At 35.4% G+C, this 23,376-nt stretch overlaps 1 protein-coding gene across 3 annotated transcripts in view; it reads right to left on the bottom strand.

The window, feature by feature from the left end:
- Window positions 1-23,376, bottom strand: part of LOC127946807 (talin-2) — a 158,013-nt gene that overhangs the window by 62,616 nt on the left and 72,021 nt on the right. For all 3 annotated transcript variants that reach the window (XM_052543575.1, XM_052543577.1, XM_052543576.1), the window contains exons 2-10: window positions 17,568-17,741; window positions 16,348-16,445; window positions 16,119-16,248; window positions 13,970-14,122; window positions 13,596-13,738; window positions 5,266-5,393; window positions 4,929-4,992; window positions 3,517-3,621; window positions 591-746 (exon numbers count right to left, since the gene is read on the bottom strand). In XM_052543575.1, the coding sequence (XP_052399535.1) occupies window positions 591-746; window positions 3,517-3,621; window positions 4,929-4,992; window positions 5,266-5,393; window positions 13,596-13,738; window positions 13,970-14,122; window positions 16,119-16,248; window positions 16,348-16,445; window positions 17,568-17,703 (1,113 nt within the window). In that variant the 5' untranslated portion in view covers window positions 17,704-17,741. The remainder of the gene's footprint in view (window positions 1-590; window positions 747-3,516; window positions 3,622-4,928; window positions 4,993-5,265; window positions 5,394-13,595; window positions 13,739-13,969; window positions 14,123-16,118; window positions 16,249-16,347; window positions 16,446-17,567; window positions 17,742-23,376) is intronic.

Here is a 23,376-nt window from a genome sequence, read left to right as displayed (position 1 = left end):
GCAAACTTCACAAGATCTCACAGCTGGATTCGACTAAGTTTGCAAGGTGCGTGAAATATGTTTATTAGGAATTCAAAGATTTGTTTAAATTATATAAATGCGTATTTGCTTAATGCTGACGGCATTACTCATACTCATAGGCCTAATATAAAACAAACCGTTATAATACTTTCTGTATACATTCATTCCTTTGTTTAACCGTTCTATCTGATTATTAGACAGACTTCTATCCGTATTAGACAGAACTGTTAACGATGATGATGAACAAGATAGAGAGTGTGAGCACCGTGTGAGCTCAGGCTCTGCCGCTCTCAGGGCCGTCAAAATAAAATTCCCGCCTCAAACACATTGGCCAAGCAGAAAAACATATTAGCCGATGCCGATATTTAAAAAATGCCAAATATCGGCCGATATATCGGTCAACCACTATTTCAGACAATATTAAGTCTCCAAACTCAATATTTTCATGCTTTTATTGACTCTGTATATAACTATATAAACACATTGAGTAGATAAAGTGAATGCAGAATCTATGGAAGACCCTAAACACACTATGGCTCGTGTTGAAGGGATTGAATAATGTAACGTACCAGTGTGAAGCTCTTGGGTGAGGCCGCCCACCTCTTGACTGTGGTGAGGGGCCACTCCTGCACCACCTCTTTGGTCTTCTCATCCACCCTCATCACTGACTCTTTGGTAATGCCCAGTAAACGCGGGACCAACTTATTCTTGCTTTTCATCTTTTCCTGTTGAAAAATAACACATGGTGTTTGTGTATTGTGTGGCAAGGACTGAAATATACAATGGGCTGCTGATGTATTTCTGTATTTATGTGATTACTAAATTTGTTTAGCTCAATCATGTTGAAAAAGTATTGCCCCGTATGAGTTCACTGTCCTTATTTCAACTTTCTCTCTACTCCCTCCCACAATGCCTACAGAATAATGGATGGTTTGATCACCACTATTTTCATCGTTGATTAAGACCTCAATTGTTGACAAATAATCCTTACTCATTTGTTGACAAATTATTATTAATAACATAAATAATAATTTTGCATAATAAAACAACTTTAGTTATACAGTACATTAGTTATACAGTACAGTACAACTTTAGTTATACAGTACATTATACAGTACAATATGTATTATATTATTATAAATAGATGTGTTTAATTAAATTATAATATGCAATACATATTATCATAACTAAATATTAACTAAATGTATATCACAATCTAAATTCAATAATAAAAGCAAGTAAAAAAAATATCTAAATAAATATATGCATAATATTATGCATTACATTTATATAATTATTAAATCAAATAATTACAAATATTAGAAAATGTCTCATGTTTGATCACAGTTCACACAACTGACCAGTCTTAAGAGTTTCAGAGTATGAAAAAACAAAATAAATATATGTAGGTATTATTATTTTTTTTTTTACCTTTTCTGTTCAAGGCAAACAGATGAAAAGTACTGATGACTCATCCTGCACTACAGCGATTTTCAACCAATCAAGTGCTATAAAAAATGAGAATGTCCTGCCTCATGATTCCACAATTAGCATGTTATTTACATTTCATTCGCAACATTGAAAATGCATTAGAAACATTTCATTCGCAATGTGTGTGCCATATTCCTTTATCGGATATTCAGTATCATAACAAACAAAGCATCGCTAAAAACACTGGAGGATACGCAGTCTATAAGTAAAATATGTTTCATTAAATCATACAGTTGTCCCTTGATACCAAATAAGAGCACCAGAAAACAACCTCCTGTGTGTCCCACATAGGATTATGGGTAATATTAGCTCCCAAAGCATGTGCAAATGCATTTACACCAACCAGCCACTGTTGACAAACTAATTCAATGTTCTACGAGCGAACGCTCTTCAATCCTAATCTTGCATACTGACAAATCATCTCAAAGCTAACCGCGCTAATCAGGCAGTGCAGCTGCTACATGGGCAGCAGTGTCTAACACTAGACTATAGTATATATGTTACTCGACCACAGTCTGGTGCCTTTTCCCTTCATTTCAAACACAAATGACCCAAAACAATTGCCCACTGATGGCATCCTGCCAGAGGACTCTTACCACCACGCAAATAAATAATAAAAACTAAAGCTAAACGTTTAAGTGACCTCTTGCACTGCACATCTCCAGGCTATTGTTTTGCACCTGAAGGTTGAAAATAACAACCTCTGATAAGAGTGCATTATAAATAACGCCTTACCTCACAGAAAGACCAGCAGATATTGTTTACTGCCCTGAATGGCACCGCTTTTCAAGGCTGAGGTTTATTCAACGTGGGTAAATATAGATTTAATTTTTTTTGTTTTGTTAAATGGTCATTGTCTTATTGTCTGAGTTGGTCAGGGACGGTGCTTTTGTTCATTCAAAGTGATGCAATCTATTGTTAGGCGCTATTAATTAGAAACCGGGCACTTAGCAACACTCCACTAATGACCTGAAACTGATCCTTGAGCAGGCGGCTTGTAAATCTTCCTATGTGTGCCGTACCGCTTAAAAATGCTTAACAGTCTTAAAAACACAAATAGAACTGGAATAAACAGAAACACTTTCTAAGAACACTCTATATACAGTTGATAAACACACACAGGCTTACTTGCTTAATTCTGACCGTTAATTACAGGGGCCTCGTGAACACTTTTGATTGGTCAGTTGCAACATCAAAAATAATATAATAATAAATATAATATTTTAATAATAAAGACAACATTATTTACAATTTATAAAAATTATATAGAATAATATATATAATTAGGATTATATATATATTTTTAATTGATTACTTATAAATTAAATAATAATAATAATTAATAATAAATTAATTAAGTAATTAATTTGAGTGAAATTTACTGTGCTCTCTCACTTTCGCTATACACACACTAAATATTTAAACCGTTTGTGATGATATCACTATTTAGATCATAAAACTTAATAGTAGTAAAAATTATAATAATATTTTTTTAATTAAAAGTCTGGGTATAAAATATAATTAAATCTATGCAAAAATAAATAATGAAAACATGATTAAAATTTTCAGTACAACTTTAAAAATGTAATGTGACGTTAATAAAAAATAAAAAAAAGTAAAACTCTTCTGAAGAAAACTGAAGAAACACCCATAGACAGTCTTTTGCACATTACTTTGAATCTGTCAGCGCCTATATTTTCTGAGACTGCTGATAGTATAAATTATTTAATAGTCTTTCAAAACACTCTTTTTGCTGGTTTACAGTAGCAGCAGTGCTGCTATGGTAAAAAAAAAAATATATATTTTACTCGATTTTGTGAGCTTGCAGTCCGAATTGAAGGTGATAAAACTTTTTTTACAGCACAAGATAATACAAGGGCAATAATTCATTTTTCTGTTGTGTGATATTAGCTGACTACATGCACAACAATTTGTGACCATTTATCTGCATTTTTAAACTTCAAACAGAATCAGAGTTTAGAGTTTGAACTGTAAAATACTCACTTTCACCAGGAAAAATGACACTCCGTATGTACGAAGGGACCTGGCAAGCTTCACATACTTCACTTTTGCCTCGATCTCCATCATCTCACCGCAGCTTTTGTGATCCTGGCGAGGATATTAAGTCATGAACACTTCTCCGCCATTGTGGGATTTGAAACAACAACCAAACGCCAACTTAGTCTCTTTGCGTTCGTGTTTTAATTCGCAATGGAAAGCTCTACATAAGCATCTGTTTTGATCCTTATAAGTGAATGTTTTATCTAGGAAGGCCTTCTAAGCAAAATAAACAAAACCAAAAAACTGTAGTAATTTCTTAAAGGGACAGTTCACCCAAAAATGAAAATTCTGTCATCATTTGCTCACCCTCATGTTGTTCCAGTTGCTTTCTCATGTTGAACATAAAAGAAGATATTCTAAGATTGCTGGTAATCAAACAGTTGGTGGTTGCCATTGACTTCCATAGTATTTTTTTATTCCGTCTACTGATTTCAATGGCAACCACATGAGGGTGAGGAAATTATGACAGAATTTTCATTTTTAGGTGAACTATCCCTTTAAGCTAAATAAATTCTGAAAAATGTATTCTAGCATGGAAAGTGGCTACTTTTAAAAGCATCAAATGTTTTAATGTTTTTTTTTTTTTTTTTTTTTGCCAATGGTAAAATTGTAGTTGATTCTAATAAAACAAAAGTTTCATTTTTTTTGTTTTTTTTTTACCAAAAGTTTTTTATTAATTTTATTTTATTTTTTACATTATAACAGATTTTTTAAAATTATATTATTCCACTTCCCGCTTTAAAAACTGTTGTTGTGCTTACTGTGATTTCAAATCAACCATTCAACCCTGTTACCAAAGTTACTGTATGAAAGAAACATTGTTTTTACTGATTTATCAATAATTAGAATCCAAGCTTTGATTCCAGACAAGCTAGCCATTAATTTAAGCAAAACTTTCAACCCTGTTACTCAGATTTCAGATTTTATTTCAATTTTTATAATTTTGTGTAAAATCCAAGTTTGATATATTGCAGATTTTATTTCAATTTAACTATTACAAGTTTGCATAAAATTAAAGTTTGATATTAACTCGATGTTTAAAATTAGGGGGGAAACACAAATCAGAGTATGAAACTACATTTTAGGTAGTACATTTAGAGTCATGTTCCAATATTAATAATAGGATAAAAATATTCCAAACCTCATAGAATGAACAGAAAATAAAACTGCTTGACCTCCTGCAATCCATATTAACTCAAAGGTTAAGCCATTCATTTTACTGACCATGTGCTGAAAAATGTACATTTTTACAGTGGAGTCTCAGGCTGTTTTTTTGTATGTTAGACATGGATAGTGCCTAATAGCATGTTTTCCTAGAATAACGGATTGAATAAAGCTGACAGAGAGTCATGTACCTGAAAAATTTTCTTCTCCGCCCCCCTCTGTTTGATGTACTCTTTTGGTAGGAACTCCTTCAGGCTGCAAACACATTTCACATGTTTACACCCATACTACACAAAACATTTTTCCCTCAGAGCAGGGAAAAACACATGAGGTCATCCTGGCAGGATTTACATCTTCATAACGTAATTCCCACATTAACTCTTAAGGTTTCCAGACAGTACAGAATTCTTGCAAATAATGGTCTAGTCTAAAACGTAATCGGATAACATCTGCGAGAGCCTGTATGTTACAGTGACAGTGTTGAATGGGCTGCATATGATGCCGCAGCTACAAGGCATGTGGTCTTACTCTAAAAATCCTGGCTTGTGTTTGTGCTCCACGTGGGGACCGAATTGGATCTGTGCCTGAATTCCAGCGAACTCGCAGGCCTTATCAAAGGACACGGGGTGGGATCCGTTCAGAATGTCATCTCTGGACTGAAACAGAGACAGGAAACAAGAGCAGATGTTACAGAATGTAATGAGGGTGCTAATAAAGACGTTACAGAAATTATGCGGTGCATGCCCTAAGGCAGTTGTTAGCACAAAAAAAAAAGCATTTGAAGGATCGTCAACTTCTTTAAAGAACATATAGATCTGTATATTAACACCGATTAAGAGAATCACTGTGTGGAGATGTCAAAATATTGTGCGTAGTTCAGAGATCGTGCATCGGAGAACATGTAGCGACATGTAGCCGTGAGTTAAAATGATTTTGTGATTTAAGGAAGACTTCTCATCTTGACATCGTGACTTATTTAAGTGGTTGCATGCTATTTGTAGCACATGATTTATGGTCATTTATGCAGGCATGCTTTAATGGACTGGCTCGGATTGTACTGACACAATCTCACGGCCAACATTAGTTTCTCTCTTCCAGTACAGAAACAAATTCCCATGAGATGAAAAGGCGGCAAAGCAGTAATCCACCTAAAAATACAAATTTGGTCATTATTTACTCATTCTCATGTCATTCCAAAACTGTGTACTTTTTTTTTTTTGTGGAACACAAAAGGAGACATTTTAAAGAAGCTTTACACCGTTTTTGTTCCAAAAAAGTACAAAAAGTTCAAAAACAAACCAAATAAAACCAAAACAAACCAAACTAAACTCTAAGAAACCAAACCAATAAATAAATAAAAGCATTCGGTTACTAAAACTATGTCGCGACGGAAGAACAGCAGGGTTTCCCAAACTGGTTTTTGATTTAATAATAAAAAAAAAGTTAAAGATAAAATCTAAATATCTACAATTACAATAAATAAATAACTAAAAAAAGAAAAGAAAGAAACATTTTATGTTAGAAGACCAACATCAGAGAACACTGAAACATGTAAATGTGTCATTGAATATTAAAATATTAACTTAAAAATCACAGTGGGTACTTAAGTAAACATTTTATGTCAAAGAAGTTTGGTAGCCAAAAAACGGTCAGGAATCCCTATTACATGGAAAAGCTCTTGGAGATAATGCTTTAAAAATTCTACTTTTGAGCTCCAAAGAATAAAATAAGAGCATATGGGATTGGAACACGATGGGGGCAGGTACATACTGACTGAAATATCTTTTTTTAGGGGAACTATCCCTTTAAGATGTTTCAATAAAACTGAGTGCAGTCTAATATTACAGACAGCCTGAGGCCACCATGAAAGCTGACAGCCCATCTGTTCAAGCGTCTCCTGATATACACCGGAGTATAACTCAGTTTAAAAGCTGAAAGGTTTAAGTGTCATCCTCGCCGCCACCAAGTGAGCATCTACAAAACAAGTGGCGCCTATTTGCAGATCCAAGTTTGTGAGTAAGTCATTAAAAGTGAAAAACGTACACACACTTGTTTGTGAGAGTGTACACTTGGCCAAGATTGTGAGGTCATGGAAGTTTTACATCATCATAAACAAGTGTGTGAGGGGCAACCAATCATCCACCAATCATCTCGCATCACTCCCAGATGACATCAACATGGTAAAAGTAGCAGATACAGTCAGTGAGGGTTTATGGGAACACATCATGACAAACTGAGATATGATGCAGTCACGCCCCCTGTGCGGAGCAGAGAAATCCCCTTCAGCCTGCCAAACACTCCTGTGTGCAACACTCTCTGTGTGTGTGTGTGTGTGTGTGCTGCGCTATTCTGTTTTTCAAAGTATGTGGGTGTGTGTGGCACAATGTCAGAGAATTTCACGTGGGTGTGTGTGTTTACTACAGAGGAAGAGAGAGACAGAGGGAGACTGAGGAAAGGGAGAAGAAGTGTTACAGTCTACTGTATGTGTGGCATTCAAAAGCATGAACACACAAAAAAGAAAACACACTGAATCCATCACTTACAAAAAAAGTTCAGTGATATAGTTTAAAATACCTTTGAGCAACATGAAAATACCATGTACAATAATTAAGTAATCGTAGCATCACGGTAATGCAATTTTTTGACAAATACCTTGATATTCTTGTTTTTTGTTTAAGACTGTGTACCATGTTAATACCATTTTTCTTGACATGGTATCATGGCAGAACCAAGTCGCAAGAATATACCACAGTATTACCATGTTTTTGAACGTATCAGGGTAATACCTGGGAAATCTGAAGCAGAAATGTAAATACCATGTTTTTGGACATTGTGGTAATTGGTAATGGTATGGTAAATCTTTAAAGTACTTGGTAAATAAATATAGTAATTATCTTACTATGGTGTATATGCCTGGTCTCCCAGGCTGAAATAATTTGACAATGGATTAAAAAATAAATGAGTAAAAGAAATATGCTTATACTTTAGATGACAGTATTTTTCACAAATAAATACATTTAAAAGAAAGTAATCAGTGTAACCAACAGGGCACTCAGTATTCTGGGAAGTTTGTGTGCACTGGGAATCATATTTTTCAAATAAAGCAAGGGTAACTCTCATTTTACATACAGCACACAGTGAAAATGACACAAATATGACAGTGAGCAAATGCATAATGCGCAGTATTATTTGAAATCACGGGTTTTTAGTTTAAAGCATTCAATTCACACTGACTGACCATCATGCAGAGAACACGTGATCATGCTGGATAAAAATGCACACTTCACAAGATCTCACAGCTGGATTCGACTAAGTTTGCAAAGTTGGTGAAATTAAATGTTCAATAGTCATTCAAAGATTTGTTTAAATTATATAAATGCGTACTTGCTTAATGCTGACGGCAAACGAGAAAGTATTATAAGGTGTGCATTTCTATTACTAATAGGCCTAATATAAAATCAATCGTTATAAGACTTTCTGTATACATTAAATTATTTGTTTAACCTTTCTATCTGATAATTAGACAGACTTCCATCCATGTTAGAATTTTTTAAAGACGACAGCAAACAAGAGAGAGTATGAGCACTGTGGGCACTACCGCTCTCAGCGCCGTCAAAATACAAGTTGAACTCATCGGCCAAGCAGAAAAACTTATCGGCTGATGCAGATATTAAAAAAAATTACAAATATCGACCGATATATCGGCCTTGGCGATGTATCGGTCGACCACTAGTACATACTTTACTATGGTAAACTAATATGAACATGGTATTACCATATTATCTGGACATGTACAGTATTGTTCAAAATAATAGCAGTACAATGTGACTAACCAGAATAATCAAGGTTTTTAGTATATTTTTTATTGCTACGTGGCAAACAAGTTACCAGTAGGTTCAGTAGATTGTCAGAAAACAAACAAGACCCAGCATTCATGATATGCACGCTCTTAAGGCTGTGCAATTGGGCAATTAGTTGAAAGGGGGGTGTTCAAAAAAATAGCAGTGTCTACCTTTGACTGTACAAACTCAAAACTATTTTGTACAAACATTTTTTTTTTCTGGGATTTAGCAATCCTGTGAATCACTAAACTAATATTTAGTTGTATGACCACAGTTTTTTAAAACTGCTTGACATCTGTGTGGCATGGAGTCAACCAACTTGTGGCACCTCTCAGCTGTTATTCCACTCCATGATTCTTTAACAACATTCCACAATTCATTCACATTTCTTGGTTTTGCTTCAGAAACAGCATTTTTGATATCACCCCACAAGTTCTCAATTGGATTAAGGTCTGGAGATTGGGCTGGCCACTCCATAACATTAATTTTGTTGGTTTGGAACCAAGACTTTGCCCGTTTACTAGTGTGTTTTGGGTCATTGTCTTGTTGAAACAACCATTTCAAGGGCATGTCCTCTTCAGCATAGGGCAACATGACCTCTTCAAGTATTTTAACATATGCAAACTGATCCATGATCCCTGGTATGCGATAAATAGGTCCAACACCATAGTAGGAGAAACATGCCCATATCATGATGCTTGCACCTCCATGCTTCACTGTCTTCACTGTGTACTGTGGCTTGAATTCAGAGTTTGGGGGTCGTCTCACAAACTGCCTGTGGCCCTTGGACCCAAAAAGAACAATTTTACTCTCATCAGTCCACAAAATGTTCCTCCATTTCTCTTTAGGCCAGTTGATGTGTTCTTTGGCAAATTGTAACCTCTTCTGCACATGCCTTTTTTTTAACAGAGGGACTTTGTGGGGGATTCTTGAAAATAGATTAGCTTCACACAGACGTCTTCTAACTGTCACAGTACTTACAGGTAACTCCAGACTGTCTTTGATCATCCTGGAGCTGATCATTGGCTGAGCCTTTGCCATTCTGGTTATTCTTCTATCCATTTTGATGGTTGTCTTCCGTTTTCTTCCACGTCTCTCTGGTTTTGCTCTCCATTTTAAGGCATTGGAGATCATTTTAGCTGAACAGCCTATCATTTTTTGCACCTCTTTATAGGTTTTCCCCTCTCTAATCAACTTTTTAATCAAAGTACGCTGTTCTTCTGAACAATGTCTTGAATGACCCATTTTCCTCAGCTTTCAAATGCATGTTCAACAAGTGTTGGCTTCATCCTTAAATAGGGGCCACCTGATTCACACCTGTTTCTTCACTAAATTGATGACCTCAGTGATTGAATGCCACACTGCTATTTTTTTGAACACACCCCTTTCAACTAATTCAACTAATTGCCCAATTGCACAGCCTTAAGAGCGTGCATATCATGAATGCTGGGTCTCATTTGTTTTCTGAGAATCTACTGAACCTACTGGTAACTTGTTTGCCACGTAGCAATAAAAAAATATACGAAAAACCTTGATTATTCTGGTTAGTCACATTGTACTGCTATTATTTTGAACAATACTGTACCAAGGTTAAAAACACACTAATACAGTGTAGAATGTAGGTTATGATTCTTGTACAATGATTTTTGGTTTTGTACCAATAGCATAATACCACGAGACATAGAAAAGTACCACAGTAACATGAAATTGCCACAGTACTTTGTGGATTTTTAGGTGTACAGTATGTGGAAACTTGATAACTTGCAAACACAATTAATAACAAGGATACAGACATTTCTTTTCCATGCTCTCCATTCAAACCTGGATACACTGACCTTATATTGGCAAAAAAAGTGCTTATCCGTCATCTAACATATAAGTTATTAAGTGCAGATGACAGAGTATGTGCGTGTTTGTCAGTGGAAAGTTGCTCTGAATGAAATCCTCAGGCAGACACTAATGCATCTGCAGCAAGCTGTGTGCTCCAGAGGCCTGGTCAGAAAGCTCTGTCTGCTACAACAGCTCACGGCCTCAAGGGAAACTACGCGCTAATGCAGAGCTCCTTGAGTGGACACACACATTCACACTGCACTACTCACACACGCATTTACATAACACGTATGCATGAAAACCCACTGACCGTTTTGTGACACTAGTCCTTATGACTCTAATAATACCAGAGAGAGAACGAAATACACTTGTGTGAATTTGTGACAAAATCACATGTAAGATCATGTGCAAACTTAGCATGATGGAGTAAAATATCACATGATAAACATCCTTGTTTCCTTAATAAAAACATTTCATTGATTGTGTTTTGCAATAATTATTTTTAGTGCATTAAGCGAACCATTAAAATTATCCCAGCCCTATTATTTTTGGAGTTTGCTCTGGTTTGCCCGATCAAATGATCAAAAGTGATTTTTTCATGTTTGTGATCTGAAAAAAATAAATGAATAAAAAACTATGCCATACTCTAACTCGAAAAGTGCCTTATTAGGGCGAAGTATAAAAGTGTGATGCAATAATAAAATAATAATAATAATAATAATATTTTCAATAGTGTCTCTTTAATTGTATTTTTCTGTGTTTTAATGCTAGCTACAAGAAGTCATGAACAGACATTAGCTTCAGGAAGTGAAAAAAAAAGTTTTTCATTAATTGTGATAATTATTTTTACTGTGCTAAACGAATCAACTAAATGAACGCGTTTTCTCAGCACAATTGTTTTCATTGCATCATGCTGGTTAGCTCCGCCCACAATTAAACCTCATTGGTCCAAGTTCACACATACATTCAGTGCTTGCCCTAAAAAAATCAAATTATGTAAAAAATGTTTTTATTAATATTATTATTATTATGGTATCATTTTCATTTGTGTAATGTCCACAAAATGGCCTATGATTAGTTTCGTTGAGGTTGAACTGGGATATCCTACATAAATGTGGCCAGCAGACTGTATAAAAACAGGGCCAGCACTACAGATAGTGCTTCCCTTTTGATCAAAGACGTCTGACAAATCTGATTTGTTACGAGCATTAGTGACAGAATAATCAGCCAATCAAATTTTTTTTCCATGACAACACGCCCTCTGGTGTTTCGAGGTGTTCACCTTTAAAAACCGCATTCCAAGAGTTAAATACACATTTTTGGTGGGGTTCTCCTGGTAAAATTCACATTCCAGGGGCTAAATATCATGTCACTGAGGTTGCTTCAACCGGCAGATATGAAAAACAACCCGCGGCAACATTGTTAAAGTAGCCCAATTTGGCAACCCTGCGTCCATCATTTAGTTGGGAATTTCCAACCAAAATGCACAGCTACACCATATCTTGTTGCAGACAAAAGAGGAATAACCGAAGGATAAACTACTTAAACTGAATTCGATAACAACGGGATTGTGTGCCATTTCAAAGATTGCATCTATAAGTGACTAACAGCTAGCACCGAGCACAACAAGTTATTTGAAAACACTATAAAATACCCAAAAAGTGCCTAAAGAGAACAAGGTGTAAAAACATGCAAACTATGGATGATGCAATAAAATATAAAAAAAAACTAATCCCATAGTTTCCTTGAAAAATATTTATCACTTTTTTACATTTTATTTTAACAAGTGGTAAAAAAAAATGCATTAAAAAAACCCTAACAACTGGTGCTTCAATAATTGCGCTGTTTATTTTTATTGTGTTAAACTAACCATCAAAATGTGTTGCATCATGCTGTTTAGCTCCGCCCCCAATCATACCTCATTGGTACAAATTACTGCACAGACCCTTTTTTGATTCGCTATGCTTTCTGGCATTTCAAATTCATTGCGATCTGAAAAAACAATATTCTATATATATATATATATATATATATATATATAAAAAATAAAAAAAATGAATTAGGAGGAGATGCGAAGGAAAAGTAATCCATACTGCCTACAGCTGAGGAAAACGCAATTGACAAATCAGCAACTGTGAAGATAATGCACACTGCCTTCACAGCTAACCAATAATTCATTCATAAGAGCTATGTCACTATTTCACTGCTTGTAGACAACACCTAAATGTCTGTGCAATAGTGGCTCTGAGAAATTAATTAATAGTTAGAGCAGGTGGCGACGAAGAGGTTTTGGCAAATTGGTGCAATACAGTTAAACCAGCCAAACAGACTGATAGAGGACGGACAGAGCGTCAGTAAAAGAGAATGACGTCAAATCAGGGAAAATTATAACTGTTAGATAGCTGAAAACATAATTATCAATAATTATGCATGGCATCAGGGTGAAGTACTTCCAGGTCAAGAATCTGTCACTCTAAAATTCATTAGCCAATGAGAACCCTTTCTATTCTATTCTATTCTATTCTATTCTATTCTCTAAAAATAATGTGTTAGCTCAAAAAAATTAAAAATAAAATAATAATGCATCAGTTTCATAAATTTTGTGCCAACTTGTCATGAAATTATGTTGAGAAACTACACTGAGTTAGAAGAACTTAATTTGTAAGACTGAAGTAGAATTTTTGTAACTAATGGATCTTTCAGCCTGGAACCAATTTATATGATCTTTTTTCAAGAAAAAAAGTTATATAGAGTTACTGCAACTTTTAAAAAATTAAGCACAATATTAATTTAATGTAATGATCAAAATTATTATGTCAACTGAACTCAACAAAATAATGTTTTCAACTTTAGGTTTGATTAATTTACTAAATTACAATGTTTAACTTGCAACCACAAATTTATTTAAGCTGTGATAACAGGTCCCTTGAATCATTTATTTTTAGGGTGAATCTATTCTGTTCTAAACTGCTTGGTTTCTATTTGTTAAGTCATGACTAGTAGCTCCATCCACAGTGAAATATCATTGGGCAAAAAACATATAACTGTGTTTAATATCAAATATGGTCTGATTGGCTGTGATCTTGTTGTGACGTATTTTGCATTTTGATGAAAACATCTAGTCAAGATATGGTCTGAAATAAAAAAAAAAATAGCAAAAAAAAGTGACCAAAAACAATCTTTTACCTGTACGAAGAGCAGGTTGAGCTGGACAGGATCACGAGAGTCTACATTCTGGTCAGAATAAAAGAATTTCCTTCGTAGTAGTAGTATCTCGCTCTCCTCTACACCCTGCTCCCGAAACGTCCGACTGTGGTCCAGCCAGTTCACTATGAATGAAACATTCGTTCATGTTAGGGTTAACATCCAAACACATTTTTTTTAATCATGTGTAAAAACAACACACTTCAAATCCAGTGAGCATATACTAAGGGGGTCTATGACACCGGTTATTAAATCATTAAAATTTGACTGTGTAAAGTTTCTTTAAGCCTCAGTGTGTGTAAATTTTTTTGTTTTGTTTGCTAGTGTTTTATTTTCACAGTTGCCCAGAGTCTCACAATCATCATCTGTGTGGAGTTTGGCTTTCAGCTTCTCCATCTTCCTCTCGTCTCGCAGGAGGGTTCGGTCTTTCTTCAGCGTTCCCATTCCATCCTCACGCTTCTCCTCCACCTGCTCTTGGATGAGTGAGTACTCCTCATAATTAGTGATTCCTGTGGAGAACGAGATAATCAGCACTCTGTATCTGTCTGTCTTTCAATCTCTCCAGCATAGGTTTCGTGGGAATCTAAATAAATATAATTCAGCCAATATGAATTGGAAATTGTACAGAATTGTATATTGTTCAGAAAAATTAAAAGAAATAAAAAATATAAGGGAATGAGGAGGCTAATCCTTATTCAGCAACATTGTTTAAACTGGCCATTTAAACAGAAAAGGACCATGTAAAGTCATATTTTTCATGTGATGTTTAAGAGTTACATATCCAACACTGGACATAATGAGAACAAAATAAAATAGATTTTGTTTACTTGCTACTAGTGGTGTATTACAATATTACATATTGGATTATAGTGCTTTATAAATATGGCAGATACCAATAAATGACAAATATTAAAATTATTTGCCATTTTGTCTCAATTACAAACACTAAAACTAAAATTAATCAGTTGAAGTATTACAAGTGAATTTAGGCATCACAACGTCAATGTACAGTATGAAAAATGTACAGTATTGTATATTCATTTTTATATGTTTAAATTATCTAAATGTGAAAATACAGAAAATTTATATACACAAATAAGCTTCTTCCGCTGGAACGCCACTCTCGTGAATGCGTGTAGGACAGCTAATGGAAGCAAGAGATTTATTGTTTATAAACTTTTAAATATGGATATTTTTCCTCGCACAAATGCATCGTTTCGCATCAGAAGGCCATTATTAACCCCCCTGGAGCCATGTTGAGCACTTTTTATGATGGATGGATGCACTTTATTGGACTTCAAAATCTCAACATGCATTCACTGACATTATAAAGTTTGGACGAGCCAGGACATTGTTTAAAAGTATAGTTTACCGAAAAATGAAAATGAGATCTGTCTGCTTTCCACCAGGGCATCCAAGATGTAGGTGACTTTGTTTCTTCAGTAGAATGCAAATTATGATTTTTAGCTTCAGTCATGCAGTCTCTCAGCCCTACAATGCAAGGCAAATATTAACAGAATTTATGAGAGAAAAAAAAAACATGCACAGGCAAATCCATAATAAACCGTGTGGCTTGTGACTATACATTGATGTGTAAAGACACAAAACAATCTGTCTGTGCAAAAAACTGTATTTATATAGTTTTTTTGTCTCTGATTCACTTAATGTCTGAACCGTTTGCGAGCTTCACAGCAGCAAGCCGTGAGGCATTCTTCTTCTTCTTCTTGCATTATGGCGGATCGTAGACTTATAAGTGCATTACTGCCACCTATCTGTCAAGTGCACCATTGACACTCCTAACTGAGATTGTACATAGAGTGTCAATGGTCCACTTGAGAGATAGGTGGCAGTAATCCACATATAAGTCTGCAATCTGCCATAATGCAAGAAGAATGCCTTTCATGCTTGAGTTCAAATAGTTCGGACATTGCGTGAATCAGAGGTAAAAAAAAAAAAAAAAAAACTATATAAATACTGTTCAGTTTCTTGCACAGACCGATCGTTGTGTCTCTCTGCACATCAATGTATCATCACAAGCCGCGGGGTTTCATTTGGATTTGTCTGTCCATGTTTTTTTTTGCTCTCATAGATTCTGTTACCATTTGCCATGCATTGTACAACTGAGAGACTGCAGCAACTGAAACTAAAAATCATAATTTGTGTTGTACTGAAGAAAAAAGTCACGTACATCTTGGATGCCCTGGGGGTAAGCAGATAAACATCAAATTTTCATTTTTGGGTGAACTATCCCTCTAATTTAACTCCAATTTTATTTGCCTAAAAGAAGAAAGTCATTTACACCTAGGATGGTTTGAGGTTGAGAATCATTGGATAATTAATTTTTTGGGGGGTGAACTATCTCTTCAAGTTAAGAAGTTAAGTTACTGTACACTGCATTTATCCAAAATAAATAAATAAATAAAAATAATAATAATAATTTTTGCAGCTGGTACTTTGCAAGCCCAATATTTCTACCAAACTTGACAGGATAAAAGAAGGACCCACCTATCCTACTGCAGATGGTGACCAACAGCTCCCCTACTGTTTTGGAGTCATCCACCATTATGGTTTTGATTGTACCATCCAGCATTTTGATCTTCTGAGGTCTCTGTTTTTTCTTGTACTCCAGGACGTCCTGTACATGATGGAAACAATTGCTGAAATTAAGCTTAGAATCACAATGGAAATACAAAAGTCTGAAGAGAATACATACAAGTCAAATAATGTGATTTACCCCATTCCGCAGCATGTAGTAATCAAGGGTCCGCCCTGATTCCAACCAGATTCCTTTCCTGGGGTCATCATCGGACAGGAAGAGTCCGTAATCGGATGCTACAATAATTTTACATAATTAAAACTCACCCCATGGAAGCAGACAGTAAATCAAAGAGATCAATCCGGTCTACAAATGTTCGTAATAAATATCAGACTCCTCATTAAACCACAAAGCCATTTGTCTTTGATCCTAAAAGAAACAAACTGACATTTATAAAATTAGCCCAATTCATTTTGGCCATCGTGGGAAGCAATCATGTGCATCACACGGGACAACAGTCATATAACTGTAGCTTGCCGTATAATGAATGTACACAGAGTAGCGGCGCTGCAGACTCATCCCATGTGATGACTCCTGTTGAGCTGTTACAAGTCCATTTCGCAAGCTCCATTGAACAAGAGAGCTTTAATGCTTGACTTTGTGAGTGGAGATGGAAAGAGAGAGAGCTCTTATCCATCGGACTCACTCTCAAGCAGAACCGGACATTAGCTGAGGTTGCACATAGCGAAACACTTTTGACATGATGGATACAGAACCATCTAATGATGTGAAGGAGCTGGTATAAAGATTTAAGCCAAACCTAAACTTCTGTCAAGCTCTGCAGATTTTTACTAAATTTAAACCAAACATAAATGTTCACCCTGGCCCTAGTGTGTTTCAGCAATACTTTGATAAAACTATCAGCTGCAAAAAGCGTAGAATTCTCAGTTTCTCTAATAGGCTGTCCCATATCTAAATCCGTTCGAAGCAATTCTAGAGTTTTCCTCAGAAATTATTTCACAAAATGTGCTAATGAGTCAATATGAATCCAAAATTGACCTTATTCACTTAAATTCTTCAGATGATGTCATCAAGGCCAGATAAAAAGTAAAGAATGCAATTTTAAGTTTTAATATATGCACACAGAACTGTAAAAAAAACTTCCCGAACAATCCCCCATCTGCCATTGGTTGAACAAAAGGGTAGCCATGCCCCCAAATTCATACTACTGGTTGAGCCAGTGTTCCTGGTTGTGATGCTCAGACAAACAGAAATGTTTTGATAGCATGATAGCATCACAAAGCAACAGTGTTGCCAATATTTTTGCCTTCAAAAATGGTGGGGCGGGTGGGGGGTTGTAGTCACATGGAAGTGTGTAAAATGCCGGGATGCCTAGAGGAATATTTTGGAAGTCTTACCTTGTCCACTTTGGGCCTCTGGAACTCGCTCTCTAATAATCCGACAGGCGTCGTAAACCGGAGTTGAGGGCTCAAACTGCATCGTCTTGACCACATTGCACTGTCGCACGCAAATCTTCAGCGACAGGGCCACCATCGTGACTGCTGCTCGAATGGGAGTGCCCACTAGCACACCTGTAGAAACCGAAAGAAACAATCTGTCCGTTTCTCTGAAACTACCAACACCCGTTCATTCTTTATGAGGTCCACACACAACTACATCAAAACATGGTTTAATCTGGATTAACGAGAACAGAAGTAAATGTGAACGCAAATGATTTGCACTTCAGTTCAACTCCAGCACTGATTAATGAAATGTGCCTGCCACTGAAGATAAGAGAGAGAGATCAGAGCTTTGTGTAGGCTTACAATATGAGCTTCTTACTGCCAAGAGACGTCTGTAATGTAGTTATTAGATTAGTAGAACAGCACTGCCCTTTAAATACTGAGCAGAGGAAAAGAATCTACTGCCAACTGGGTATTTAGCCTAAGCTCACTCAACCTCTACCAAATATCACAGCTATGAAATGTAATCTTTGCACAAGAGAAAACCTCCAGTTTTAAAAAAATCAGGAAAAGTGGTTATAGAGAGACTGAGATCAAGCAGAATATTTCCAAATTAGGATAGTGTTTTCACTAACCATGCAAGATATCAGTAGAGACCAGCATCAAGCCACAAGAAGTAGAGAAGTGACTTGCAACTGAGATCAGATTCGTACTAGAGATTTGACTCATAAGACATCAGCCTAAGAGCAGAGATCAGACTTGTTACTGGCTTCCAGAGATTTGTTTGGAACTGAGATCAGACTAGTGACTGAGGTCAGATTTGTATGCGAGATTTGATTCATACCAGAGATCACACTAGCAAAAGATCAGATTATTACCAAAGTTTTGACTCCTAAGGGATCAGACTCAAAGAATCGGATTCAGAGCAGAGATCTGACTTCTGAGATTAGAATCAAATTAGAGATTTGACTTGTACCAGACATCAGACTCACAAATGTGATTAGATTACACCAGAAATTTGACCCGTAACAGATCAAACTCAAATGAAAGATCAGATTTGCAACAGAAATCAGATCCAGAGCAGACATTTGACTTGTAACTGACATTAAATTTGTACTAGTGCTGCAACGACTCGATGTCATCGATTACGTCGACTACAAAAATACGTCGACGTGCGTGAATTTCTGTAAACCATGCTAAACCATAGCAGAAATCTGACTACATTTTATGGTTTGTGATGCTAAAGAACATTTCATGACATCTCAGACAACTGTAAATTTATGGCTACTGTGGTTTAATTATAAACGCTATCATAAACTCATATTTACCATAGTAAAATAATTTTCTTTGCCTCTTTATTATTTTATACTGTAAAAACTTCAACCACATTGGTTGAAAATGAATAAAGGTTGAAATATTATATTAGAAGTACTTATATATTTTTTTTTTTGTAAAGTTATACAAAGGATTCATTAGCTAATTAAAAAAAGAACATTAGATTATTTATTGTAATAGAAATAATCGTTAGATTAGTCGACTAATCGAAAAAAATAATCGTTGGATTAGTCGACAGAAAAAATAATCGTTAATTGCAGCTCTAATTTGTACCAGTGATTTCATTCGTAAAAGAGATGCAATTCGGAACTGAGATCAGACTTATAATAGAGATCAGGATTGTACAAGAGTTTTCACTCATATCAGAGATCAGACTGATACTAGACATTTGACTCCTAACAGATCAGACTTAGATGAGATCTGCAACAGATATCAGATTCAGAGCAGAGATCTGACTTGTAACAGAGATCAGATTTGTACCAAAGATTTGATTTGTAACCGTTCAGACATGTAACTGAGATCAGATTCATACAAGAGAATTGACTCTTAACAGAAAGCAGACTTGCAAGAGACATCAGACTTACAATAAAGATCAGATATCTAACAAGGATTTCGCATTTCTCATTTGTATCAGATTCTTATAATGCATCATTACAGATAGTTCTGTCCCTGACCATTCTGTGGCACTTCTGCTTGACAAAGTACTTTAAAATCAAGTAACAAACTAAAAAAAAAAGTAAATTCAGAAACTCAGGAATAACAGTCAGACAGTCCAGCCGAAGCGATTGAGAGTCGAGAATAAAGTGAGATGTGTCTGTCTGATAGTATCTCACCAGAGCCAGGAATACTTCAAAAGAAGATAATAGACTTGTGAATGAGCTCCACAATATCTTCTCACTCAGTGCACACATACACACAATAATAAGCACACAGGGAGCATAGCTCTGTATAGTCCTTTCTTTCATAGTTAAGGCATACAAGGGACATGCAGCGGTTTTGTGGACCAGATGGGAAGTCCCACAGAAACCACACACACACACACACACACACACACACACACACACACACACTTGAAACCAAAATTGACACTTGCCAAATGCCACATCAGATAACACTGAGTCTGAGAGATGGAGGGAGAGATAGACGACGTACCACCTGCCCCCTTAATCTCTTGTCTGCAAACTCCCAGAAGCCCTGCACTGGGCACTTCCGTTTCTACTCCTGGCCCTTCGTGACAGACGCTGCAAAATACCTCTCTTTTCTTACCGAACCTCCAGCCAGGCTCAAAGCATTCCACCTCTCACACTGCTGATCCTCTAAACAGCATGTGACTCTCTACATGCACCAATAATTGACTCCTGGGGGACAGTGGGAAAGCAGAAATCGCAACAGTAATATAGGAATTAACCAAAGCCCTGTGCACTTTTTCAAATGATTGTGATGGAAAACATGAGTAATGGATTTAAATATGGAAAAATGTGCTAATTTGAAACTAAATGGTAATAGTGCTCGACTTGCTATTTGGTTGCTTAGCCATTGCTAGTTGGTTTCTAGGGTGATCCAGGTGGTTACATACAAGCCACTATGATAATCTGGTCCACAGATAAAAGCACCCATTTTACCTTACACCAGGTGAAAGTCGTAAGTTAAATTTTGTGGAGGAAGATTCCATACCTAGGTCTAACAACAGGTGGAAATGTTCAAAACTTTAAGAATGATAGACTGCAAACAGATTTGATTTGCTGTCTACACTAATGGAAAATATGCAACTTTTTTTTTGCCTGGCTTTTATAACAAAAAAAAAAAAACACTACTAAAACAAATAAAACCTGGGGAAAATAAACTAAAACAAATACACTACAATAAGAAAATAAAATAACTGTAAAAAAAAAAAATAAAAAAAATAAAAGATCATTTTCGCAAATAAACCATTGTGGAAACTGTAATTGTATTTCCTATCATTCTTGATTAATTTAATACATTCATTTTTTACAATCAATTTTGCAGTCCTAACTTCTGCTTTTCGAAGACAGCGTATCTTCTCCGTGACCCTTACAGAAAGTTTAAGATCAGCTAATTAGCCAGTCCAGCCTCGGCAACCGACATGAAATCTAACCTGATGCTTTATGAGCATCATCTGCTTGTAATGTTGGATTTTAAATCAAATAGAGCCAGGGCTTCTCCCATATTAAGTTATGCTTTTTTATTTACCAAAAAGAAGAAAAAAAAAATGAAAAAATGTTTCCGGATGTAGACAAAAAGACGCATCAAAACAGGCTTGGGGATGCAGTCATGAAAACTGGCAAGTCATGAGGGTCGGTGGAGAAGATGGGGTTATCTGGAAGGGATTGCAGTGCAGTGATTTGCAGTAATAACAAAAGCAAAGAGCAGAGCCCCAGAGGCCATTAGTCTTGAATTCATTACAGAGTATGTGAACGGAAGGAGAGTGTCTGGTTCTTCTTACCTGAACAGGTATTTCATCAGAGGAAGGCTTTGACTGAGGTGTATGGGTTCATCAAATTTTGCATATCTAGATTTCTGAACATTAGTAAAGTTTGGCCCACACTGCATCTTATTTTCCACTACTATAGCAATACATAACTAATCACCTTTATTGATCTGTTATAAATGATGGAAATTTATATTAACACACTAAAAGTCAAATAAAATAAATAAATTAAATATCCAAAACTGACAGTAACGACTAATTTAGAATGATACAATTTTTTTTTTTATAAATGCTGTTCTTTTAAACTTTCTATTTATTAAGAAACATAAAAAATGTATTGCAGTTCAGATAAAATTATATAGTAGAATAACTATTTTCAGAATTGATGATAATAAGAAATATTTCTTGAGCAGCAAATATTAGGCATATAAGATTGGTTTTTGAAGGATCATGTGACAAGACTGGAGTGCTAAAAATTCTACTTTGACATCATAGCAATAATTCAATAAATGTAAATAGATAAGTAATTTTAAACTGTAATTCTAAATATAACTATTTTTACTGTATTGTTTATTAAATAAACCAACCCAAATGTCTGCACAGTAGTGTATATAAAATAAGTTTTTGTAATAAAATGTTATAAATCTACAAATAATCTGCAATAATGTCATCATCCATTCTAGTCAATCAAAGTCTCCAAGATGCTTCAAAATACTACAAAGATGCGTCATTGTTAGTTTACAACAAAATATAGATTTCTAAACATTAAAATGTGTATGCATAACATAACACTTTGTACAATGTTTAAAAAAACAAAAACAAATTAAAGCTGCAAGCAGCATTTTACCGGGGTTCAAGCACATTAAGGCCTCTGAGGTGGTCAGAGCCAACCTGGATGTATGGATGACAGTTAAACACATCCAAAATGGAGAACAGGCTAACAGACAGACACGCACACTGAAAGTAAATGATTAGACTAATATATGTATACTCTATAAGCATATGCACACACACACACACACACACACACACACACACACACACAAAGACACACAAAGATACACATATACATGCACAAACATTTTGTGGCAGATATAGGTATTTGATAAAAAGTGATAGGTGACAATAAGCTTATTGCAAGTCTTCTCTTTTTTTAGAGTTTAGATGTCATTTTCAGATTAAACTGTAATCATAATGTGGCAAAATTGTTAAAACTGATACATCTGTATGAACAAAATGGAAAACATCAATTCAATGAGATACAAAATGTTATAACAGTTAATTTATTAATGTTTTGGCATGAATTCATAAAAACAGTACTAGCTGAAAGAGCCCATTAGTGGTCTTCCGCTGCCATCTAGTGGTTATAAATTGCATTTACTCAAACAACACTGTGTTTTTAAACATAACTGTTAAAGTGTTGTTGTTGGGTTTTTTTGCCCTATCTCTCTAAAATGTTGCATGCTTGTTTAGAATGAAATTATGCATTACTTTACACAGTTTTGATAATTTGTGGGATTTCTGTTTGTATTAATAGGTCTTTGTGCCTCTGGGGTGGTCTCGGCCAACCAGGATGTATGGATGACATTTAAATACATCCAAAAGACAGACACACACACACTGAAATTAAATGATTAAACTAGTTTTTAAGAGTTTAGATGTCATTCAGGTTTCACTGTAATCACAATGTGGCAAAATTGTAAAAAATGATGTGTCTGTATGAACAAAATGGAAAACATTGATTCAATAAGATGTAACATGTTATAACAGTTAATTTATTAATGTTTTGGCATGAATTCATGAATCCTTTCTACAGTACTGTTCATTTTAACTGAATGAGCCCATTAGTGGTCTTCCGCTGCCATCTAGTGGTTATAAATTGCATTTACTGAAACAACACTGTGTTTCTAAACATAACTGTTATAGTGTTGTTATTTTTTTTATTTTTGCCCAATCTCTCTTAAATTTTGCATGCTTGTT

This window comes from Carassius gibelio, chromosome A25 (assembly GCF_023724105.1).
Source record: "Carassius gibelio isolate Cgi1373 ecotype wild population from Czech Republic chromosome A25, carGib1.2-hapl.c, whole genome shotgun sequence".
NCBI classification, from domain to species: domain Eukaryota; kingdom Metazoa; phylum Chordata; class Actinopteri; order Cypriniformes; family Cyprinidae; genus Carassius; species Carassius gibelio.
Note: the sequence above shows the minus strand (reverse complement) of the source record. Positions and strands in the feature narration are given on the sequence as shown.